We start from the raw sequence: 26734 nt of genomic DNA on the forward strand, positions 1-26734 counted from the left end.
GAAATTAGCAATTAGGAGGTATTGGTAACTTTTCAGAGAGCAGTTTCAGTTGAACAGTGATGGTTTAATCTGGAATGCAGTTTTGAACAGAGAAAGTCAAAAGGAGTGTGAAACACTAATTGTAGATGGGCCTTTCTATGTATTTAGCCATGAAAGAAAGAAAGGATACAGGTCATTATTTAATGGGGAATGAATGGATCATGTGAGGCTTTTTTTCAGAATCAAGGAGAAATTGTTTTATTTATGCTTTTTTATTATTACAAATATCTGGGAACAAAGATAGTGTCTATGTATTTGGACAGGACTAAAGAAATCATGGTCCAAGAATAAAATGGAAGGTTTTGGAGCATTAGGAATTGATAAAAGGCACTTGTAATGAGTTATCTTAACTGATACAGAGAGAAGTGAGCAGAACAAGAAGAGTTTGTACTGTAGCAGCACTCATCAGTGTCATGGACAAGCAGGACTCCAGAGCACTAGTTCTCTAACCTCTTCTTAAAACTTATTTCAAGAACAAAAAGAACTTGTGAAACTCCCCTCCCCCACCCAGTCATTTATTCTGCATATTGTAACATTTTAAATTTATACATCTAAATATTGCTATAATAACTTGGATGACTTTTACCTGGCAAAGATCCAAATTATTGCTTTCATTCTCCTGTGCAGTTATAAAATAATAACATTTTATTCTACTTCAAATTATAAAAATTTACTCTGGGGCTTTCTGTAATAATTTTTTTTTTAAATCCAGTGAGACTTCATGCTTACTGTTAACCGCAAGAGTTCCTTTCAAATTTATCTTACAAGTGTTGAATAGGAACAGCATTTTTAGTCAAATAGGTTACAGTTTGGAAGATGTCACCTACAACATAATACATGAAATTAATTTTACAGTTGGACCTTTTTCTCTGGATAGAAGTTTGTAGCATTTGGTTTCTGTATCAAGTTGCTTTAATAATGATGGCTACAAGTATAACTAGCATTTCAGTTTGTTTGCTTTGTACCTATTATTGGGCTAAGTTCTTTACACCAATAATTTCATTTGATTTTCACAACAGTGATGGGAGGTAGATACTATTATTATCTCCATATTACAGTGGAGGAATTTTATATTTGCATTCCTCATTTTACAGTGAGGGTAAGTGAATTCCCAGGGACATAGTGTTGTTAACTTTCTGAGGTGGTATTTTAATTTGGCTCTTGCAGGCTACTAGGCCCATCTCTCTATCCACTGTGCTAACAGATGTGCAAGCAGTTCCACTTTACATAAATTGCATTATGCATATTCAACTCCCTAGGGACAACTCCCAAAGGAACAGGGGTTCTTGGCCTGAGGCAATGAAGTCACTCTGGCTGTGGTATCCCAGGCATTAGAAGCAACTCAAGCCAAGAGACTACAAAGCTGTGGAGGTGGCAGGTTGAGAGGGGAAGGTCTGTAGAACAGTCCACTTACCTTAAGAAGAACTGGCTGTATTTTTATTTATACCCAAACTATAGTTAAAATGTTTCCTCACACATGGATAAGAGAAAATGGTGAGGTAATTTTACAAGTTCTCTTGTTGAGAGATGGAAATTGATTGTTTTTAGCCTTTTCACCACTCAACAAAATGAATAATTAGCTATTATATAAAAAGATTGAGTTTTCTATTGGCTAATGACAAGTAGTGTATTAAATGGCAAATGTACTTGAAGTTCCATTGCAGGTATTGCTTTGATGTTTAATAAGCCATTTCTATATGTCAAAAAAATCTTTCTAAAGAAAGAACTCTTCAGACCTATTTTTCCTCTTTCTACCATCAGGCCACTGGCCAGACTCTTACAGAAACTCTGTGGAAAGACTAACTGGAATTGCCAACTAGTTCCTTTGAAAATTTGCTAGATAGAAGGACAGTATCATGAGGGAAGATAAATTCAAATCAGAAAGTAGCCTTAACAGTGAGATGAGATGCAATGGAAGGAATGTTTTTGTAGAATGTGTGTGATGGTCCATGGGGATTCAGAATGGCTTGTAATGTGTATGCCTAGTGATCATGTTTTTCAAAAACCCTACCATCTGTATTGGAAGAATTTAAACATTCATAACTTCTTGATGTGGTGATTACAACACTGATTAGATAAGATTACAAGGTAATCTTGGACTGAGGCAGCTATTCTGGTGCAGTGTAAACAAGGCAATTGAGGATAATGTAGATCCCTGTGATCATTCCCTGGGAATTGTTTTGCGCTTATATGTTAGTCTTTTATGGCAGTGTGGATACAGTTTGAGGGTAGGGTGAGAAACTGAAAGAAAATGTTGCACTTAGCTGTGGTCTGAGTTTGGTGGAATCACTGCATGAACATCAAAGTCATTTTCTGTCTCATCATGATGATTTAGAATCACGGCACAGAGAAACCTATTATACCTCAAACATTAATGTACTTCTTGTCCCAGGGGAAAAATATATTGACAACAAAACTGAACAGTTCTTTACTACTTAAAATGCCATTAAATAATTTTTGCCTGAAACCCCTTGGACATCATCGTGAGTCTCTAAAGGTTCTATAAACCACTAAATGGGTCATGGTGCTAGAGGACCAATAATGAATCATGCTGTTTGCTTCCTGACAGAAAGATAATGGATTCACAATATGTTGTATATGGTATGATTCACAACATTGTATATGATAATACATTTATATTAATGTTTAGTGTATCTCTAGATGTAAATAGAAAAGAAGAAAAGTTGAATGTAACACTGAAAATTATTGCATAATAGTTAAGAAGAGTAAACCTCTTTCTCAATTTAGCATATAGAATTTACCAAGAATGGCCAGTGCATCCATACTAATCAGTACAGAATAGCAGGGAAATTACCCGAGATAGACAGTATTGTGAGTATAGACAACAGACATTGGAAGAAAAGATAGAAAATGAAATGGAGAAAGCCCCTCAGGTACTGTGGAAAGATCACAATCAGTCACAGGGTTTGTTAGTCTCAGCTATGAGGACAGTGGCCAGGTAACTCAGTTATAATGAGTTCTTAGCCTGAACTGAGAAGAGGAACAAGAACGCTGGGTCAGCCTATGTCACAGGTGTGTTGTGAGGATGCAATATTGTATGTGAAGCTCTTTCTAAAATAAACTCCCAATGGATGTCACCAAATGGGGTTTCCAAACATTGGTTCTGCCTGTTTAAGTTTGAAAACTCTTCTTTTGAAATGGGGAAAAGTATAGATGAATTTATTTTCTGCCACCAGAGGAAAGAACATACATGTATGTCTGCCTTTCATTGTATGTGCCTGTTTGTTTGTTTTCCTCAGATGCAGAGACCAAGTTTGAAGTGAATGAGACAACTACAAAGCTGAGAATTTTTGTGGAAGAATCTGACCAGCAAAGATTTATGAGTGATGGTCTGTGTGACTTCTATTTGAGAGAAATCCACAACTCTAATATGAAAGTGGATAAAAATCCAAAGAGTCACTGTGAAGTTGATGAAATTGAAAGGAGAGTGAGACAGTGTTCAGTCCTAAATCACTGTAAAAAAATGACCTCAGAATATGATTGTCTTCAGGATAGTAGATATAGCAAATGTTCTACTGAACAAGTAGAGCTTTTTCAGCCCCTAGAGAAGCCTCCTGAAATGCAAATGTATCAAGGTAATCAACAGGAAATGACCATTAACTGGAGTTCAGATGTCATCAAGAAAAATACTGGAGAAATGCTTTATGTAAGTAATAAAGGTGGAAACGTCTTCAAGCAAAACTCTAACCTTATAGTTCATCCAGAACTTCACATTATAAAGGAGCCTGATGAATATGATGTTTGTGAAACAACCTTATCCCATGATTTATTTCTTCCTTATCATCCTAGATTTGCTACTGGAATGAAAACATATGCATGTGATCAGTGTGGGAAGGCCTTTGATTGTAACTCAGATCTTACTAAACATCAGAAGATTCATAATGGAGAGAAGTTTTATGAATGTAATGAATGTGGAAAGGGTTTCTGCTACAAATCACTCTTTATTCGCCATCAGAGAATCCACACTGGAGAGAAACCTTTTGAATGTAATCAGTGTGGAAAGACTTTCAGATACAGCTCCCATCTTGGCAGGCATCAGAGAATCCACACTAGAGAGAAACTTTATGAATGTGATCAATGTGGAAAGATTTTTACAAAGAGGTCCAGTCTTGCCATACACCAAAGAATTCACACTGGAGAGAAATTTTATGAATGTGAACAATGTGGAAAGGCTTTCACAAAGAGCTATCTTGCCATACATCAGCGAATCCACACTGGAAGAAAACCTTTTGAATGTAATCAGTGTGGAAAGGCTTTTATACAGAGGTCCCATTTTGCTACACATCAGAGAATCCACTCTGGGGAGAAACCTTATGAATGTAGTCAGTGTGAAAAGGCTTTCAGAAAGAGCTCTAGTCTTGCTGCACATCAGAGAATCCACACTGGAGGGAGACTTTTTGAATGTGATCAGTGTGGAAAGATTTTCACAAAGAGCTCCAGTCTTGCCAGACACCAAATAATCCACACTGGAGAGAAATTTTATGAATGTGAACAATGTGGAAAGGCTTTCGCAAAGAGCTATCTTGCTATACATCAGCGAATCCACACTGGAGAGAAACCTTTTCAGTGTAGTCAATGTGGAAAAGCTTTTACACAAAGGGCCAATTTTGCTACACATCAGCGAATCCACACTGGAGAGAACCCTTTTGAATGTAATCAGTGTGGAAAGACTTTCAGGTACAGCTCCAGTCTTGGTAGGCATCAGCGAATCCACACTCGAGAGAAACCTGTTGAAGGTAATCAATGTGGAAAAGTTTTTATACAGAGGGCCAATTTTGCTACACATCAGAGTATCCACTCTGGAGAGAAACCTTATGAATGTAATCAGTGTGAAAAGACTTTCAGAAAGAGCTCTAGTCTTGTTGCACATCAGAGAATCCACACTGGAGAGAGACTTTTTGAATGTGATCATTGTGGAAAGAATTTCACAAAGAGATCCAGTCTTTCTAGACACAGAGGAATCCACACTGGAGAGAAATTTTATGAATGTGAACAATGTGGAAAGGCTTTCACAAAGAGTTATCTTGCTATACATCAGCGAATCCACACTGGAGAGAAACCTTTTCAGTGTAATCAGTGTGGAAAAGCTTTTACACAGAGGTCCCATTTTGCTACACATCAGAGAATCCACACTGGAGAGAACCCTTTTGCATGTAATCAATGTGGAAAGACTTTCAGATACAGCTCCAGTCTTGGTAGGCATCAACGAATCCACACTCAAGAGAAACGTTTTGAAGGTAGTCAGTGTGAAAAGGCTTTTACACAGAGGACCAATTTTGTCACACATCAAAGAATGCACACTGTAGAGAAACCTAATGAGTGTCATATACATGACAGCTTTTAGTTACCATGCAGCTTATTTAAGGAGAATTCACAGTGGAGAGAAATCTTAGGATAATAATGTGCTGAAGCCTTTGCTTCTTATTCCTCACCAGAAAATTCATATCATAGAAATATTATCACTTATCAATGAGGAAAGGTATCCAAATGGAGTTCAGAAGTTGTTCAGTATTAAAAAATTAATTCTCAGGAGCAGCTCCATGAGGACTCAGTGTGGAAGGTCTCCAGCCAGAGGTCATCTCTTTATATGAGAGGATTCCGTGGAGAGAAGCCTTAAGAATGCACACAAGGAGGATGTGTTTTCCTCTGGAGAAGAATATTCATACTGGAATGGTGGCATATAAAAGCAATAGTTGTGGGAAGGGCTTTAACTAGAGCTCGTGTTTGAGCTCTGTCCATTGGATGAATCATTCTGGAGATAAAACTTAGGGATCTTTTTAACAAGGGAAGGTACCCAGCTGTAGCACAGACCTCATTAGACATCTCAACAAAGGAGACCTCATTAAGTATTCCAGAATTCACACTGCCTAAAACACTATATAATGAATTTTTCTCTGAAATCCTAATGTTTGTCATTACTCCTCAGAATTCCTGGCAGGACATAAAAGAATTTGTGGTGGCTAACAGTCCAGGAGAGTAGTAAACATATCTCTCCTTAAATCATACCATCTTGGAACAACTGAAAACTTAAAATCCCCAAAACTCATTGCAAACAGCTACACAAAAAATTCATGTTTGAAACAGTGCATCTTCCAATATAGGAGCAAAGCCCAACTTTGATAGAAAGTTAAAAGCTTAGAAATAGGCTGGGGAAATGGGGAAACAACAAAAAAAAAAACTCTTGACCATGGAAAGTTACTGTGATGAAAGATGAAAGGGAAGATGAAAACAGACTTGAAAGAAGACAACAGAGTCACAGTTACTACATCAAAGAATAATGGGAATTGATTTCAGGTCAAAAAAAAGTTTCTGGAAGAGCTTAAAAGGGATTTTAAAAAATCACATAAGAGGTAGAACAAAAATTGGGATGAGAAATGCTAGTGATGCAAGACAATCATGAAAAAAGTCAACAGCTTGGTAAAGAGGCACACACACAAAAAAACATACTGAAGAAAATAACTTCTTAAAAACCAGAATATTTTGGGTTTTTTTTTCACAGCTTGTGACCAGTTAGCAGACATGAGTAGGAAAGTCCCTTGTGACACACTCTATGAAGCTGTGCAGGAGGTCCTGCATGGAACCCAGTGCAAACAAAGAAAATTTTTGGAAACTGGAGCTGCAGATCAATCTGAAGAACTAGGATCCCCAAGGGACAAACATTTCTCTGGCATCGTCAGGTTCAAATCCACACCCTGGCCTAAATTCTCTGTGTGTGTACTGGGAGACCAGCAGTACTGTGATGAAGCCAAGGCTATAGAAATCTTCAAGATCCTGAAGAAGTTGAATAAAAACAAGAAATTGGTCAAGAAACTGCCCCCAAAATATGATGCCTTTATGGCCTCTGAGTCCTTTTTCAAATTCTCGAATCCTTGTTCCTGACCTGAACAAAGCTGGCAAGTTTTCATCTCTGCTCACCCACAGTGAGAATATGGTAACAGGTTGATGAGAGTAAATCTGTGAAGTTCCAGATGAAGAAGGTGCTTTGTTTGGCAGTGACTGTTGGTCATGTGAAGATGGCAGATGATTAGCTTGTCTACAACATCCATTTGCTGTCAATTTCCTGATTTCTTTGCTGAAGAAAAGCTGGCAAAATGTGAGGGTGTTGTATATCAAGAGCACCATGGGCAAGCCCTAGCAGCTGTATTAAATCAACATGGTGGTAGTAAATGGCAGAAGCTACTAATGAATTAATAAAGGGTGGAAGCTACTAACAAAAAAAAAACCAAATTCACAAAAAACCAAAATATGCCAAATGGTAAAAGAGGCACAAAAATCTAATGAAGAGAATGCCTCAAAACACAATTAACCAAATGGAAAGATACAAAAATTCACTGAAGAGCTCCTTAAAAACTAGAATTTTTCAAATGGAAAAGGAGATATAAAAACTCACAGAAGAAGATAATTCTTTAAAAATTAGACTTAAACAAGTGAAAATGAATGTCTCCATGAAGCAACAAGCAATAAAACAAAATCAAATTAATGAAAAAATTGGAAAAATGTGAAATCTCTTTAAAAAAGCAACTAACTTGGAAAATAGATTGAGAGATAAGTTACTGGACTACCTGAAAGGCATGATAAAAAAAAATAATCCTAGACATCATCTTTCAAGAACTAATCAAGAAAAACTGGCCTGATATTCAGTAACTAGAGGGTAAAATAGAAATTGAAAGAATCCACCCATCACCTCTTGAAAGAGATCCCCAAATAAAAACTTCCAGGAATAGTATAGTCAAATTCTAGTGCTCCTAGGTCAAGGAGAAAATATTGCAAGCAGCCAGAAAGAAACTATTTAAATTTTGTGGAGTCACAGTCAGGATTTATATACTTTTACATGAAAGTATCAGAGGGCTTTGAATGGAATATTCCAGAGGGCAAAGGAGTTGGTATTATAATCAAGAATAACCTATCCAGCAAAATCGAGTATATTCTTTCATGGGAGAAAATGGATTTTCAGTGAAATAGAGGACTTTCAAGCATTTCTGATGAGAAGACCAGAGCTGAATAGGAAATTTGATTTTCAAATACAAGACTCAAGAGGATCATAAAAAGGTAATCAGGAAAGAGAAATCATAAGGAATTCAATAAGGTTAAGCTGGGAAGGGGATACTTGTAACTCTTAAGAACTTTCTCATTAGGGCAGTTAGAAGGAGTAAACATAGAAAAAGGGCACAGATATGAGTTGAATATGAGATGATTATCTAAAAAAATAAATAAGGGGTGAGAAAAAATAAGGGGTGAGAATGCACTGAAAAAAGGGAAAAGGGAGAAAAGTAGAATTGGCTAAATACCTCACAAAAATAGAAGTGTGAAAAAGATTTTATAGGGTGAGGGGGAAGATTAGGGTATGGGAGGAGTGAATGAACCTTAGGCTCATCAGAAGGAGCAACATACACGTTTAGTTTGGTGTATAAATCTGTCTTATCCTGTAGGAAAGGAAGAGGGGAAGGAGATAATTGTGTGTGGAATTGTGTGGCAGAAGGGTGGGTGGATTGTGGGAGTAGTCAGAAGCAAAGTGCTTTTGAGGAGGAACAGTTTGAAAGGAGAGAGTAGGATAAATGGGGAAAATGTTATGGAGGAAAATAATAACTGAAAAAAATTATAGCAAGTTTCTCTATTAATGGCCTCATTTTTCAGATGTTTGGAAAACTGAGTCAAATTTATCCAAATAAGAGCCATTCTTCAGTTGATCAATAGTCAAAGGATATAAACATGCAGTTTTTAGACAAAGGAATCAAAGCTATTTATAATTGTTAAAAAAAATTCTCTAAATTACTATTGATTAGGGAAATGTAAATTATGACTCAGAGGTACCACTCCACACCTGTCAAATTAGCTAATATGACAAAAGGAAAATGACAAATGTTGGAGGGGATGTGGGGAAATTGAAACACTGGAGTTATGAACTGATTCAACCATTCTGTAGATCAATTTGGAACAATGTCCCAAGGGCTATGAAAATGCATAACTTTTGACCCAGCAATAGCACTACTAGGTTTATATCCCAAAGAGATAAAAAAAAAGGAAAAGGACCTATATTTAAAAAAATACAGCAGTTTCTTTAGTGGTGGCAAAGAATTGGAAGTTGAGGACATTTCAGTCAGTTGGGGAGTAGCTGGCCAAGTTTTGGATCGATGAAATACTATTGTGTTATAAGAAATGATGAGCAGGCAGATTTCAGAAAAACCTGGAAAGATTCATATGTATTGATGCAAAGTGAGATGAGAAGAACCAGGAGAGCAGTGAACACAGTCACAGTAATATTGTATGGTGATCAGCTGAAAATGATTTAACTATTCTCAGCTGTACAATTATCCTAGATAATTCTGAAGGACTTATAATGGAAAAAAAAAAAACCTATCCATCTCCAGAGAAAGAACAGTTGAAACCTGATTACAGGTTGAAAAAATTTTTTTTTAAATTTTATTTTCTTGGGATTTTTTTCTGGGTTCTGGGTTTTCTTTCATAATATGAAATGAGAAATACATTTTGCACATATATTCACAAAATATGCTCAAGAAGGGGGAGAGTTGAGAAGGAGAACTCAAAATTTTAAGAAACTTGTGTTAAAAATTATTTTTACAGATAACTGGGGGAAAAATTAAATTTAAAACAAAACAAAAACAAATGGAAGGACCAAATTATAGACCTTCCAAACTTTTTTTCCCATCATTGCTTATTTTATGGCTGTGAGTTGGAAGTTTTAACTTGCATTTTTCTTATTATAGGAGATTTGGTACTTTTTTATATGACTTTTTATATTTTGGAAATCTGTCTTTGAGAACTGACTCTTCGTATGTTTCAACCTTGTCTATTGGAGAATATCTCTCATCCTTATGCATTTTAATCAGGTTTTTATGTATCTTGAACATCAGACCTTTGTCACAGAAATTTACTACAAAGATCTTTTTGTTGTTGTCACGTCCTCTTGGTAGTCTTACCCTTATTGTACAAAGAACAATATAGTAAAAAGAAAAGTAGCCAGCATACATGTTTTTATCATACAAACTGTCTCTACTCCACAGCCCCCTCCTTAATTCACCTAGACTCTGGCACTCTCAGCAGAATGGGATTGGCTCCAATTAGTGATGACACTTTGTGGACACAAATAGTCTGGACAAACTGAGGTCAGAAGGGTCATTATATTATTTCCATCAGTAACAGCTTTGGGAAATTACATCACTTCAAGGTGGGTAGGTTTTTTTCCCAATTGTGGGTAGTTTTTTTCACATACTTCCAAGGCCAAAACCTACTAGTGACTAAGTTATTTTCTTAAAATGTTTCTCACAGAAAATTTGGAACACTCCCCTGAACTCCCCTGTTCAGGCTAGCAATGCAATCCACATTCTCAATTTTTATGGTTACATTTGTGCAGATTCTTATGAGAATATCTGGAAAAAGGGTGGTGGTAATTGTTGATGAAGTCATCGTCAGTGCTTGATGTGAAGGAGGTAACATCTCCCAACCCACAGTTTCCTTTTCTGTAAGACTTCTTGCAACCCTCAGCTTCTGTAGTACCAAGCTCCCATTTTGTGCACAAGAGTATTAGGTGGTGTTTTAGAATCAATATCCCGATAAAATTGTCACTTATTTGTTTTGTTTTTGCACAGCTCATCAGCTGCAGAGCTAAGGTTTGAGTTAGTCTGGTTAGCTAAGGTAGCACTCCAGACCACATGTACTACAGCTGTAGAGCTTTCCAACTACAGGAATCATCCCTAAATAGTATGGTGGATGTAGAGTCCTGCCCAATAGAATAATGAATCTAACGTCCCACCCTAGATACACTCCATTAAGCCTGTGACATGTCCACACCTCAAATTTTGGCAATAAGTTATACCCAGACCATTCTACAACGTACTTAGCTCAACTGCAGGTCAAGGGATTTGCCCCATAACAGATTGTGTATAAAGTATACATTCCTTTAAATTGTGTTTCAATGCAATACAAATATAAAGCTCATCTTGTATTTTTGAAGCCATTACTATGTTAGTAGAGGAAGACTTTAAGGTACAAAAAATATTTTGAAAGTCTAATTAATGGTGCTTAGTGACTCATGCTTCTAAAGGTACCAATAAAAGGAAGCCCAAGTTCTCAAACTGCTGCATATTCTAAAAGGAAATGTATTTTGTCTCTCATTCTCCATTTAAGACCTAAGCCAGGTAAATAAATCTGGTTTGTTCCTTTTTTTAAAATTTATTTTAGTTTTCAACATTGATTACCCACAAGATTTTGAGTTCTAAATTTTCTCCCCATCTCTCCGCTTCCCCCGCCCCAAGACCCCATGGATTCTGATTACTCCTTCCCCCAATCTACCCTCCCTTTTATCACACCCCTCCCTTCCTTTATCCCCATCTCTTCTGTTTTCTTGTAGGGCAAAATAGATTTCTATACCCCATTACCTGTATTTCTTATTTCCCAGTTGCATGTAAAAACGATTTTTAACATTCATTTTTAAAAATTTAAGTTCCAATTTCTCTCCCTCCTCCACCCATCCTTACTGAGAAGGCAAGCAACTCAATATAGGTTATACATGTGTAGTTATGCAAAAGACTTCCATAAAAGTCTTGTTGTGAAAGACATTCCCTCCATCCTATCCTGCCCCCCATTTATTCTATTCTCTTGACCTTGTCCCTCCTCAAAAGTGTTTACTTCTAATTATCTCCTCCCATTTGCCCTCCTTTCTATCATCCCCCCCACACCCCACTTATTCCCTTCCCCCCTACTTTCCCATAGTGTAAGATAAATTTTCATACCAAATTGAGTGAGCATGTTATTCCCTCTTTAAGGCAAATGTGATGAGAGTAAGGTTCACTTTTTTCCTCTCACCTTCCTTCCTTTCCCCTTCATTGAAAAATTTTTTTCTTGCCCCTTTTATGAGACATAATTTGCCCCATTCCTTTATTCTCTCAATATATTCCTCTCACCCCTTAATTTTATTTTTCTAGATATCATCCCTTCCTATTCAACTCACCATGTGCCCTCTGTCTATATATATGTAATCCTTCCAACTACCCAAATATTGAGAAAAGTCTCAAGAGTTACAAATACTATCTTTCCACGAAGGCATGTAAACAGTTCAACTTTAGTAAGTCCCTTATGATATCTCTTTCCTGTTTACCTTTTCATGTTTCTTTTGATTCTCATATTTAAAAGTCAAATTTTCTATTCAGCTCTAGTCTTTTTGTCAAGAATATTTGAAAGTTCTTTATTTCATTGAATGACCATTTTCCCCCCTGAAGTTTTATACTCAATTTTTCTGGGTAGGTGATTCTTGGTTTTAATCTAGCTTCTTTGACTTCTGGAATATCATATTCCGAGCCCTTTGACCCTTTAATGTAGCAGGTACTAGATCTTGTGTTGGTTGTCCTGATTGGATTTCCACAATACTTGAATTGTTTCTTTCTGGCTGTTTGCAATATTTTCTCCTTGACCTGGGAACTCTCGAATTTGGCTACAATATTCCTAGGCATTTTTCTTTTTACATCTCTTTCATGAGGTGATTGGTTGATTCTTCCTATATTTATTTTACCCTCAGGTTCTAGACTATCAGGGCAGTTTTCCTTGATAATTTCATGAAAGATGATGTCTAGGCTCTTTTTTTGATTATGGCTTTCAGGTAGTCCCATAATTTTTAAATTGTCTCTCCTGGATTTGTTTTCCAGGCCAGTTGTTTTTCCAATGAGTTATTTCACAGTCTGCTATATTTTCATTCCTATGTTTTTGTTTTATAATTTCTTGATTTTTAATAAAGTCATTAGCTTCCATCTGCTCCATTCTGATCTTTAAGGAATTATTTTCTTCACTGAGCTTTTGGATCTCCTTTTCCATCTGACCAATTCTGCTTTTTAGGACATTCTTCTCCTCATTGGTTTTTTGGATCTCTTTTGCCATTTCAGTTAGTCTATTTTTTCAAGTGTTATTATCTTCAGCATTTTTTTGGGTCTCCTTTAGCAAGCAGTTGACTTATTTTTCAAGATTTTCTTGCATCATTCATTTCTCTTCCCAGTTTTTGCACTCTTCTGCACTGGTCCCACTGGCTTTTACCACTGACCTTCCAATTTGTCCTCAGCGTTTTGGGGTACTGAAGTCTGGAAACTGCCACAGTTGTGAGAGATTCTGTCTCCCCAAGGCCTGCTCAGGTCCTGTCTGGGACAGCTCAGCCCACGCTGGACTGTGCCCTGCTCCCTGCATGGCACAATAGACACTTCCCAGTGACCTTCCAGGCTGTGTTAGGCTGGAGATTTGCTTCACTCCATCATTCTGTGGGTTCTGCAGGTCCAGAATTTGTTTAGTCATTTGTACAGGTATTTGGCAGGGTATGGGGGCAGTGCTGTAGAAAGTCTGTACTCAGCCATCTTGGCTCTCCCCCCCTCCCCCCCATTTATTTCTTTAAAAATTTATGCAGCCTAAACTATAGTGCTCTGTGGTTTGAGTGTGCAATAATTTGTACAATGGTTGATCCTCAAATATGCCTTAAGTAGAACAAATGGTTTTTTCTAGTTTTTTTACCAAATAAATTTGTAACATAAATTTAAGCTAATTTCCATTTTGTATATTTGTATACTACAAAGTAAAAATAAACATTTTTGTTGGAGTTTTTATTTGCGCACTCGAGTTGGAGAATTAAATTTTAAATAAATCTATAATATTTTAAATAAAAAAAGATCCAGGGAGAGGTTAGTGGAGGTGGGTTTCTTTGTAGGGAATGTGACATTAATGTGGAGAACTGGATCCCAGAGCCTCAAGAGGAAGGGAAAAATCTAAGGGTACGTAGAGAGGGAAAAAAGTATTGGTCACCTTTTCAGAGAGGAAAGTGCTCAGAAGTGGGACCCCAGAAAAAAAGGAAAAGGTAAGAGAGCTTTGAGATGGAGAATCTTCCATTTACTGAGGTTCTTCCACTGCTGCCTCACCTACCAACACCTTTGTATTTGGAAGGTGTAGGTAGACTTCTGTTGCAATATTGAGCTGGCCTGTGTTCGTTCTAAAGTCCTGAACAACTCAATCCCAGTATGATTCTGAACATGGTACCAGTAACAGGTAAAAACCCTCATTTTGAAAGCTATTAGTAGAACTAAGATGACTACATGACCAAGGTAGGGAACATATATCCAAGATATTGAGAGAATTTACATCATGTGTACCTGAAACCATTGCCAATAGAAGAGTGGTGAAAGAATAGGAAGTTTTCCAAAGTCCTGACAATGATAAATGCCACATGAAAACAAGATTTCCAAAGCACTGATAATAAATGAATAAATAAATAAAGTAATATGAAAATAATTTTGTCATTTCTTGTCATTTTTGTGAATTTGGTGAAAATGACAAAAAGAAAACCAATATTTGATTTTTTAAAAATTTTGAAATTCACAAGTGTGAAATGAAATGAACATTTTATATGCACTATAAAAGGATTATATGTGAAATAAGTTCTAATATGCATAATGCCTGACTTTTTAAAGTAACAAAATGCAACATGACGTTCAAATCTTCTCATTCCTCCTGGCCTTCTGTTCTGTTGCATATTACAATTATTATTATTATATATTATTACAATTCATCAATTTTCTTCATTATTTTGAGATTTGGAGGGAGAGGGGAGGGAAATCCGATTCTCCAATTCTATCCAATTCTAACCCTAACCCTACCCCAGTCCTATTCATAGTGCACTTCCCACTGCTACGCTTTCCTATCCCAAATTGAAAAAGTCATCAAACAAAATATTTGTAATGAAAACATAGTCAAGGAAAAGAAATTGCCACACTGTCCATTTCCCAAAGTGTACTTTGTATTCTACATCTTATACGCATCTCTTCTCAGGTGGCAGAGATCCTGATTTAAGTTCCTGATACAGTGGTTGATAATTACAATGATAAGAGGTATGATATTCTTGCCAAGTTGTTGGCCTTCATAATGTTATCATTATCAATTACTCCCCGTAATCTGCATTAGTCCATGCTACTCTTCCTGCTTTTTGCTGAAATTGCCTGTTTTATGGTGTATTATTGTTCTGTAACATTCACATACCAAAATTTGTACACCTGTTGCCTTATTGTAGGACATCACATCTTACTTTCCAGTTCTTTGATAGAACAAAAGGAGCTGGTAAGAATATTTTTGTACACTTGGTTCCTTTTCCTTCCTTTAAGGGAATATGCCCTCCACTGGTATCACCGAGTCAAAGAATATACCCAATTTCTGATGCAGTAGGGATCTCACAGCTTCACCAATAGAGAGTGAATTAATGTGTATATTTTCACATTGCCTTTTCTACACTTATTTTTTTTCTTTGTCCAATGCTTATGGATGAGGTAGAGCCTGAGAGCTGATTTAACTTGCATTTATCTAATTATTGATTTGGAGCAGTTTTGCTTAAACTTTTTTTAAATGACATTTTCCTCTCCTGCTGATCTGCCCTCTCCCAGATGAAAGAGGGGGAAAAATACTGTTGTAACAAATGGTTATGGTTGTTCATCTGCAAAGAGAACCAAGATGACATCACCATTGTAAAGTGAAATTTCAGTGTCTGACTGCAGCTGATCAGAATGCTCTACCACAAGTTGGGCACAGGTAGTCCATATGGATATTTGGGGTGGATATCCTAAATTTGCGCATCCTGCGTTTACTTTGTGCTGTCTCAATTATACTTAGCTCATAGAGCGCAGTACCTTTTCTTATGTGGGCACGCCATTCTGAGCAGTCCTGTGCCAGTGTCTCCCATGTTGCACAAATACAAAGTTAAAATACACAGTTGAGGAAAATAAATGATCTACAGTATTTGTGATGCTCATTTTATCACCTATACCTATCAAAAAATCTTTCTAATTAGTGCTTTGGATTAAGGATTATAAAGTATATTTCCCCACACTAGTAGGTAATTTGCATTTTTTTCCTTTAAAATTGCTTGTTCAGTTTTTGTCCGTGTCTATTTTGTCCATTCTTATGTATTCACATTTTTTTGGTGAAGCCAGCCCGGTTGACAGTGTTCCAGAAAAACTCCCCTTTCACCAAGCATCTTTTTCATGGAAGGCTAGCCTCCTGTTCTCAATCCCTATTTTTTTCTGAGCCAGGGTAAGGTTTAGTTTGGGATTGTTTGCCCCAGATATTGGGGTGGTTTAGTTTGAAATTGTTTTCCTCTGAGATTGGAATGGTTTAGCATTAAGACTTAAGTTTTAATTTTTTTTCAAGTTTTCTCTCAGGGATTATGAAGGAATATGGGTTCCAGTAGTAGTAAGATACCTGTGGGTTTCCCCTTGAATAGGCTTTTGTAAGTGTGGGACCAGGGGTTGCTCCTGATAAGAGAATGACTAACCAGCCCTCTGTGGAGTGCTATCTGATATAAATCTACAAGAGATTCATCTGGTAATTTGTTTTGGCTAATTTGGCTTCTATTGCAAATTGAAAAGAAATATGTTTTATTGTTCTATGTTTTTGTTTCTTGTAACATGTTGGAAAATCTTTGTCTTGTGTTGTGTTTAGTGTTGGATTCTGTTTGTAGATTCTGTTACCTTGAAAGATTTCTAAAGGGAAAATGCAGCCCACCAGAAAAAAACTGCTAAAAAACAGCATCCAAAGAGTTTATTACACTGAGAATGATGAAGTTTCATTATATGAAATAGTTTATCATATGAGATATAATCATTATACAAAATATATTAAGTGGGCTCAGTCCCACTTCAGTCTTTTAATGGGGGATTAAGTTGAAAAAAATAGTGCTAAGAACATCTGAATAGATTTTGGAGGTTTGGAGATTATTCATTTAAGATTGCGAAAGAAAACATCTGGGACTTTGGATAATTCCAGGAAGTCATCCCCTTGTGAAATATTTTAGTGAGTTTTGGGGTAACATTCTCTAGAATTTAAGGAAAAATAAGAATGATATTCTGTGAAAGTTTCAAGCAAATAGTGTGATCTTTGGACTGGTCCAAGTAGCTATGCTAAAAAAACTTTTAGTAGACCTTTCCAACTCTACCTCTAAATTCACATTGTTTTTTCCTTTTCCTAAAAATGTACCTTTTTCTCTCTGTGTACCCTAACCTGATCTTGCCCAAAACTACTTTGTAAGCTTAGCTACAAGACCCCACAGATCCTACCCAAAGAATGGCTGCCCTGACTGGGTGGTTGCCCCTGTTACTTGTCCAGGCAGAGAATGTCTCTGAGTCCTTTGGGAAACTGTGATACACATATGTCCATCACCCACTCTTGGAATGTGTCACACTCTTGCCTGGACAAATGAACCCCAGTTTACTGTCTATAACCTGGGCTCCCTTATTCTGACAATTCTTACAACAGGATTAACTAAAATAATATTTATGTGGTTCCTGTAACATAACAGACACCATGTAATCAGCCCCTCAACCCTTTCCAGCCTTCTTACACCTTGGTCCTCTTCTCTCTGACCTAGGTTCACTGGCCTCCTGGCTAATCCTTGACCAAGACCCTCCACCCCCTGACCCTGTGCCTTCCCAATGGCTGTCTCTTATTCTGGGAATGTCTTCCCCCTCACCTGAACCTCCTGGCCTCCTTTGTATCTCAGGTAACATCTCACTTGAAAACATGCTTTTCCTGGGCCCTGTCACTGCTAGAACTTTCCCTCTCAGGGTGCCTCCCATTAATAGTATACAGAGCTAACAGAGACAGCTCATGAGATGTTCTCTCCCCATTGGATTGTGAGCTCCTTGAGGACAGGGACTGTCATTTCTTCAACCTTCCTTTGCATACCTAGTAGGTTGGCACAGAGGAGCCACTTTCTAAATGCTTATACACTTGACCTAAGAAATGAACAATGGGAGGGATTCAGAGAGGCCTGGGAAGGTGTGTGTGGCCTGAGGCAGGAGGACATGAGCTCTGCTGACAGCACTGCCAGGGACAGCCTGTGTATAACAGGATCAAGCTTCCTTGGCTCTCTTGGGTTGTCCTCCTGATTCACTCTCCCCTCAGGCTCCCTTTCTTCTCTGCAGCCTGGGCCCAGACATGCCCACCGCCCTGAGCTTTCCTTTTCCTGAACACATTTACCACCTTGGCCCATCTCCATTCTTGACCTCCCATACCCCAATCCTGACACTGAGCAGATGTTTCCCTCTGTCTAGATTTTATTTCCTTGTTCTGATTTTCTATGAAATGTTCTCTCATTGGAAGACAGCTGAATCCTAATGAGGAGTTGAGACCAGGACATCAGGACATCTGGTCCCAGGGTATATTTTACAGCTTGTGTTAAAAACAGAAGGAGTGTTGGTGCATGATTTTCTATTTGCAGATAATTGTGCACTCAGTGCAGCCTCTGAAGCTGAGATGTAACGAAGTACTGATCAGCTGTCTGCTGTTTGTGCTAATTTTGGCCTAACAATTAACACCAAGAAAACAGAGGTATTCATCAGCCACCCCCACTCATGCATATGTGGAATGATAATGTTTAATATAAAATTTTGGAATAATCTCTTTGTTCTCTCTGAAGCAAACTCAGAGAATGCCTCTTCCTATGTCAGCAAAAGCCAGCCAAGGCTGACTCTACGCTCCTTAGGAGACCTTTAACCTAAGACACTATCTTGAATAATGGGACTTTCCTTATATCTTGTTATCTATAGACACATACTATGTTATGGCATGTTAATGGTAAAGAAAACACAAACATCTTAGGTTGTAATTTCTATTGAACTTTGTTTATCCTTTCCTATGTCAGTTATCTGTTTAGGGCAGGAAGCCTGCCACTTACTAGTGGTGAGATTTCCTTCTTTATCACCGAGACATGTGTTTACCCAGCTGGAATCCCAAGGCCTGACCAACATTACTTTGTTAATTGTCTTGTCTTACTAAATTTATGATTTGTTCAACTAGGAGAGTTCCTTTCTCACGGCAAAATGTATATAAGCCAGAAGATTTCTGCACTGGGTAGCCAGAACATTTCTGGCTCCATAATGCATTATGTTACCGTTGTCTTTAATAGGGAATTGATTAATTAATTAATTAAATCATAAAATGTATGCATTTAACCTGTTGCCTTTTCTCTAATTAAGTTTTCAGGTTAACAGGAACCATCAGTTACAGCAAATGGAGAAATTCTGGATGCTGTGGATAAGTTCACTTACCAAGCTTGGCAGTGTACTTTCCAGGCATTGGCAATGAGGTTGATGCACGCATTGCCAGAGCTAGCTCAGTGTTTAGGAAGCTCCGAAGAAAGGTTTGGGAGAGAAGAGATATTAGACTGACAACCAAACTGAAGGTCTACAGAGCTGTTGTGCTGACCTCATTATTGCATGCCTGTGAAACATGGACACTCTACTAGCTGCCATGCCAGGAAACTGATTTGCTTCCATTTGAACTGTCTTAAGAAGACTAAAGATCACCTGGCAGGAAAAAGTACCAGACACTGAGGTCCTTGCTTGAACTAAAATGCCAAGCATTCAAACTCTGTTTCAGAAAGCACAGCTCAGATGGGGGTTAGCTACAAAATGCAGACCCAGAACTGAGGGAGAGCTACCCCCATGGGGAAGGAGGTGGGCAGGAAGAAAAGGAGACCAGGTCAGATCACAGGAGAAGCTTTCTAAGACTTTTGGATCCCTTGGTTATCAGTCCGACAGGCAGGAGGAGACCCAGGAAAAGAGAATCTCCCAGAATAAGTGATTATCCAACAGGTGGTGATGGCTGACCATAACAACAGAGAAGTCAGGAAAAGCCAATGAAGGGGCTAGGGTTTTTACAATAAAGAAACCATTGCTTTCAGGTGACTGAATGAGATTTGATTTGCAGGAGGAGGAGAAAGGAGGCAAGGGGGTGGGAAAAGGAGAGAGAATCCAATACTGGGACTTGTTTTATTTATTTTTTGAGTCGAAGTAAGGATTCAGTGACTGATTCAAGATCTGAGGCCACATTTGAACTCAGATTCCCTTGGCTCTAAGCCACTGCTGTGTCCACTAGCTGCCTCACAAAGAGGTTGGGGCTTTTTAAGAATTTGTCTGTCAAAGGGAGGAAAGAGGATAGCTTAGGGACCATAGGGTTAAGAGAAATGTTTTTAGAGATGGGGGAAATGTGGGCATTTCATATTGAGTTAGTTCTTCAGTGGATTGAGTGCTACAAACCACCATTTTGAGTGTTCTGGGCAGACACAAGTAGCTTGCCATTTCCTTCTCCAGCTCATTTTGCAGATAAGGAAACTGAGATAAACAGTGAAGTGACTTGCCCAGGGTCACACAACCAGTAAGTGGTCTGCCACTAGATTTGAAGTCAGGAAGGTGAGTCTTCCATACCAGGGGCTCCATCCTCTTCTCCATCAACTTGCCCAGATGAAAAGAAGACCTGAGTTCAAATTCCACCAAGACACTTTTATGTTCATTCTGAGTAAGAGACTTGCCACTCCTCTATAATAATATAGCCTTTGTCACAGAAACCAAGGCTTTTACAAACCCTATGCCCTGTACAAATGGGATAGTATGTCATCTGTTAATATTTAATATAAATTTTAGACTTTAATAAGGGCCAAAGTTTGAATTGAGAACAGTCTGGACCTAATAGTCTCCTTTGCTTAGAGGATGCCTTTTGATGGGCAAATGGGACTTCCTTATCAGACCCTTCTTCTAGCATCCTAGTGTTAAGAGAAAAACACAGATGCCTGGGGTTGTAACTTCAGCTTTTGCCAAACTCTGTTAAGATAACAACTTCAAAGGCCTGTTTAGGACAGGAAGCCTGGTGGGATTTTCTTACCCAGCTGGAATCCCAAGGCCTGACCAACATTGCTTTGTTAATTGTCCTGTCTTACTGAATTTATGGTTTGCTTAACTAGGAGAGTTCCTTTCTCACGGCAAAATGTATATAAGCCAGAAGATTTCTGCACTGGGTAGCCAGAACATTTCTGGCTCCATAATGCATTATGTAACTGTTTTCTTTATGGGGAATTGATAAATTAATTAATTAAATCATAAAATGTATGCATTTAGCCTGTTGCCTTTTTTGTAACCAAGTTTTCAGGTCAACACATCTAATCCAACCCCCTAAATTTCACTAATTGGAAAATGAGACCACAAGACTGAATACAAGTGAGCCACAGACCTCTCAGTCCTTGTATTATTCCCCCTTCACGGCATAGGCTCCACTCACTGGCCTTTCTGCCCCTTCCCCACCCTCAGAAAAACAGAAAACCATCCCCAAGCTCTGTTCCCTCAAGTCTAAAAGGCTCTTCCCTTCTCCCCTCAGCATTAGCATCCTTCAACATGGTGCTGAAATCCTCCCTTCTGCAGGTTTGACCTGGTTTTCTTCCTCCATCCCCAGCTGCTAGAGCTTTCCTCTCAGAGATTACCTTCCATATGTCTCCTCTCTCTACAGGCTTCATCTAAGGAATTCTTCACTTGTTACGAATAGTGATCCATAATCAAAGTCAGAAAGGCCAGGTTCCAAGCCCTGTCTCAGACTAGGCTTGAGACACCTTCAGCAAGTCACTGAGAAAAGATTAATGATCTGGAATATTTCCAAGATCCAGGCTAGCTCTGATATTTAGAGATCTGAGATCATCTCCTAGGAGACAGGACACTCCACTCTCAGATCTCCCAATATTCCCCCACAGCATTCCCTTAGAGTGAACTCCCCAAGGATAAGGACTGGTTTTTTTTCTCTCTCCAGAAATTCATAGGCAGAGACAGGAACCTAGTAAGAGATGTGGAAAGAGGAAGAACAATGGGGCTATAGAGGAGACAAAAAACAAAAAACAAAAAAAACGGCGGGGGGGAAGGTTGAGGGGGACTCGGAGGACTTGGGTAGAACAAAGTCTGGGGAGAACCATTAGCATTTCCTTGTCCCAGCAGATCCCCAACAAAGACCAGAAGGTAAGAGGGAGGCTCATTTGTATTTTAGATGAAAACAAAGAGACCTGAGGGGATCTGGGCTTTCTAGATTTGGAAGAACTAGGGTGAATGTTGAGGGAGTCAAAGAAATACCTGGGGGGGAGGTCTCAATGGCCAGCAGAGCCCCAAGCCCCCCCAGGTCTATCCAAGATTAAGAGGAGGGCAGGAGAGAAAGGGGAATGGGGTAAGAGGATGGAGGAACGAAGGCCCAGAAAAATGAGGAAGAGAAAAAGGGAATTTCAGAATCTAGGACTGGGGGGAGGATGAAGCAGTAACAAATGTTAATCTAAGGGAATGGAGGAAGGGTCCGAGGTGGGAGGAGGGGTGATAACCCAACCCCCACACTCTCATTTCCTCTGCAGTCTGGGGCTCAATAATCAGACTTGGATTTCAGGAAAGGCTTTCCAAAGGCCAGTGCCTGTCATTAGGTTAATTGTGGGGGGCGGGGAGGATCTGGGCTCTGGTCCTAGAGTCTATAGTACTAACTGCAAATCCTGGCATGGATTAATGATGAGCTGAATAAATCACTTTTCCAGTTCATTCATTCATTCATTCATTCATTCATTCATTCATTCACTGAGAAGGAATTGAGAACCAAGTTCCAGGTCCAGTCATTTAAGAAGTAACCAGAGATTCCTTGACTCTGGGGTCCCTGGAAGTAAAGCTGAGCTGGGGCAGAAAGAGGTCACAGCACTAAGACTCCTGGGTTCTTAGATGAAGGAGGAACCTCAGAGATCACCAACTTCCATGCCCCCTTAGCCAATAAGGCTAAACAGGCCAATCAATCAATAAACATTGAGTACCTACTAGGTGGTGCTGTGGACCCAGTGACTGCTCTGGAGTCAGGAAGACCTAAGTTCATATTCCAACTTGAGACACTAGAGGTGTGTGTCCTTGGGTAAGTCACTTAACCCTATTTGCCTCAGTTTCCTCATCTGAAAAAAGGAGATGGAGATGTTGACCTTAAAACTTGGTTAGAGAGAAAAGGCAATAGGCTAAATGCATACATTTTATGATTTAATTAATTAATTAATCAATTCCCCATAAAGAAAACAGTTACATAATGCATTATGGAGCCAGAAATCTTCTGGCTTATATACATTTTGCCATGAGAAAGGAACTCTCCTAGTTGAACAAATCATAAATTTAGAAAGACAAGACAATTAACAAAGTAATGTTGGTCAGGCCTTGGGATTCCAGCTGGGTAAACACATGTCTTGGTGATAGAGAAGGAAATCCCACCACTAGTGAGTGGCAGGCTTCCTCCCCTAAACAGATAACTGACACAGGAAAGGGTAAACAAAGTTCAATAGAAATTACGACCTAAGATGTCTGTGTTTTCTTTACCATTAACATGCCGTAACATAGTATATGTCTACTGATAATGTTTAATATAAAATTTTAGAATAATCTTTTTGTTCTCTCTGAAGCAAACTCAGAGGGTGCCTCTTCCTATGTCAACAAAGCCAGCCAAGGCTGACTCTACATTCCTTAAGAGACCTTTAACCTAAGACACTATCTTGAATAATGGGACATTTTCCATATCTTAATATTTGTAGACATATACTATGTTATGGCATGTTAATGGTAAATAAAATATAGACATCTTAGGTCGTAATTTCTACCGTACTTTGTTTACCCTTTCCTATGTCAGTTATCTGTTTAGGGCAGGAAGCCTGCCACTCACTAGTGGTGGGATTTCCTTATCACCGAGACATATGTTTATCCAGCCTGGAATCCCAAGGCCTGACCAACATTGCTTTGTTAATTGTCCTGTCTTACTGAATTTACGATTTGCTCAATTAGGAGAGTTCCTTTCTCACGGCAAAATGTATATAAGCCAGAAGATTTCTGCACTGGGTAGCCAGAACATTTCTGGCTCCATAATGCATTATGTTACCGTTTTCTTTAATAGGGAATTGATTAATTAATTAAATCATAAAATGTATGCATTTAGCCATGTTGCCTTTTCTTCAACAAGTTTTCAGGACAACACTACAAATATTAAGACATGGAAAACATCCCATTATTCAAGATAGTGTCTTAGGTTAAAGGTCTCTTAAGGAATGTAGAGTCAGCCTTGGCTGGCTTTGTTGACAAAGGAGAGGCATTCTCTGAGTTTGCTTCAGAGAGAACAAAGAGATTATTCCAAAATTTTATATTAAACGTTATCAGAGGTTATGGCAAGCCACTATTGACCTGAAAACTTGGTTAAGAGAAAAGGCAACAGGCTAAATGCACTCATTTTATGATTTAATTAATCAATTCCCTGTTAAAGAAAATGGTAACATAATGCATTATGGAGTCAGAAAAATATTCTGGCTACCCAGTACAGAGATCTTCTGGCTTATATACATTTTGCCGTGAGAAAGGAACTCTCTTAGTTGAACAAATCATAAATTTAGTAAGACAAGACAATTAACAAAGTAGTGTCGGTTGGGCCTTGCGATTCCAGGCTGTGTAAATATATGTCTCAATGACATACCACAAGGAGAAAATCCCACCACTAGTGTCAGGCTTCCTGTCCTAAACAGGTACTCAAAATAGCTGACACAGGAAAGGGTACCTTTAACATACGTTCAATTGAATTACAACCCAGGACATCTGTGTGTTTTTCCTTATCACTAAGATGCCAGGAGAAGGGTCTGGTAAGAAAGTTCCATTTGCTTGCTTGACACCAAAAGGCATTCTCTGAGTTTAACAAAGGAGACTGTTAGGTCCAGGCTCTTCTTAATTCAAACTTTGGCCCTTATTAAAGTCTAAAATTTATCTTAAATATTATCACCACTCAAGTATTTTTTCCAAGATCCAAAAAGAAGTCCCTAAGAGTCAGACATAACTGAAAACCTCTAAGATTGCAATGACAAAGCCTCTTTACTATGTGCCAAGCACTGTGCTAAGGCCAACAAAGCTTCTTGAAGCAATTTTCAAATGTAGGCCAGTGCTGGGGGGAGGGGAGGAGGGTATTTTATGCTTGTTCATTTTAAGATTCTGTGAGAGAATGACTAGGAGGCCAGAGATTGTCTCTGAGAGAAGGGCACGGCACAGAGGAGTGAATAAAAAGACCCCCCAGGAATCTAGTTAGCCTGGGAAAATTGGAGCAGGGGAGAAAGCTGGTGATTGGCTAAGGATTCATTCAGGTTCCCAAAATGTGCTTGAAGAATTCTCCCAATTGAGCCTGAGCCCCAGCAGGGCCTGGAGGGCTTTCTGGGATAGGAGAGTAGTAGGAAAGCAGGAAACTGAGTCAGGATAGAGATAGTTTCACAGGCTAGAATCCACTTTTCAAATGGCCAGCTCTCAAAGGACCCTGAGCTAAGAGCCAGAGACCTCAGAGCTCTAGGCCCTCATTTTGCCTGGAGGAACAAGGCTCAGAGTTGTCAGTGACTGACCCAGAGTCACAAGGGCATTAAGGCACAGCCAGGATTCCAGCCTGGGTTGCAGATTTACTGAAGAGTTGGAATTCCAAGATCATTTTCTGAAATCCTTCGTACTCTAACCTTCCCTGGGGTGGTTTTTTTTCCCCTGAGTTGATCTCCAGATCACAGGAATGCACCTATATCTGAAACCTGAAAGGAGCTCAGTTCTGGGTCACCAAGTCGATTCCCCTCATTTTACAGATGAGAACACCGACGTTCAGTGATTTAGCAGCCAAGACTAAGTGTAGAGAGCCTGGAGTCAGTCCTCCATCAGCATTATACTAGCTACGACTCTAGGAAATTCACTGGCCCTCTCAGCCTCAGTTTCCTCATCTGTGAAATGGGAATAACATCTCCTACCTGGCAGGGATGTTGTGAGGGTCAAAAGAGATCACATGTGTAAAGGATTGTATGGAGTCTAGTACTGGAACCTGGGGCAGTAGAATTTGAACCCAGCCTCCCAGCATGGGGGAAGGGTCAGGGTGAGGGAGAATTCTCTCTTGGGAGGAAAGGATTCTTTGGAAGAGGGGGCGGACACAAAATAAAAGGATTATGAAAAATTCTTTATATCCTGGTCCCGAGGTGATCTACCTAGCAAAGGAGATAGGGGGAGGGCAGATCCCTGCAGGGCTGTAGAGAAGGTGAGGGGGGGGGCGGTACCTGAGACCCAGACTTACTTCTCTGGCCAAAGACTTCGGGTCCTTTGACGTCTCCTCCGTCGGCTTGGACTTGACAGTGACTGCTCTGTGGAATCTACTCTCCCACCTCCCATAGCTCCCAGTATTTCCATCTCTCCTCCCTCAGCACCTTTGCTTCCCAACCAGGTAAGGTTAAACTTGACTCCTCCCAGCTCAGGTGAGTGGTGAGGGGGGAGGACCCTACGTCCAAGGCTCCCTTTACCCAGCCTGGGCCAGTGGCGTGGCCTGGGGTCAGTGCTGCCTCCAACCAAAGACCCCTCCTTCCTCCGAGGTGGGGGATCCGACCCCAGAGCCGCCCCCGCCCCGGAATGAGTCAGATTGAGGACTCCCCGGAGATCCATTATTCTTCTATAATGGAGAGGAGACAAAGACTTTGGCCCACCTTAAGTTTCTCCCCAATCCAGCCCCTCCAGGGCAGGTCTCCCCTCGTCACCCCTTCCCCAATCCATAAACTCCAGGGGCTCCGCTTGCCTCGGGGAGCGAACACCACCCGGAGCACCGCATCATCCAGTCCTCTCCCCCCTTTCCGGGCTTCTTACACCGTTGTCCCCTACTTCTCCTCCTGGACGTTTCACCACAAGCCCCTCCGGCTTCCAGCTCCTGGCATTCTCTCTGGTTGTCCCCCAAAGCCTGGGTCACTCTTCATCCTCCGCTCTGACCACTGACCTCCCTGGCTCCCTTTAAGTGCCAGCTAGAACCCCCCTTCTATAAGAAGCTTCTCTTCCTCCCAGTGTTG

At 39.4% G+C, this 26734-nt stretch overlaps 1 protein-coding gene and 1 pseudogene across 11 annotated transcripts in view; both read left to right on the forward strand.

The window, feature by feature from the left end:
• The window catches only part of LOC140508356 (uncharacterized), a 30720-nt gene extending 9745 nt beyond the window's left edge, over positions 1–20975 (forward strand). For 4 of the 11 annotated variants that reach the window (XM_072616205.1, XM_072616206.1, XM_072616207.1 and 1 more), the window contains one exon: positions 3300–14337. In XM_072616205.1, the coding sequence (XP_072472306.1) occupies positions 3300–5404 (2105 nt within the window). In that variant the 3' untranslated portion in view covers positions 5405–14337. Of the gene's footprint in view, positions 1–3299; positions 14338–14874; positions 18421–19067 lie in introns of those variants that run through there. The other 7 variants (XR_011968390.1, XR_011968389.1, XR_011968388.1 and 4 more) reach the window with 7 other exon arrangements.
• On the forward strand, positions 6580–7207 carry LOC140508379 (large ribosomal subunit protein uL1 pseudogene; annotated as a pseudogene).
• Positions 20976–26734: the final 5759 nt, after the last annotated feature.

The sequence above is a fragment of the Notamacropus eugenii genome, chromosome 5 (assembly GCF_028372415.1).
Source record: "Notamacropus eugenii isolate mMacEug1 chromosome 5, mMacEug1.pri_v2, whole genome shotgun sequence".
Lineage (NCBI taxonomy): Eukaryota > Metazoa > Chordata > Mammalia > Diprotodontia > Macropodidae > Notamacropus > Notamacropus eugenii.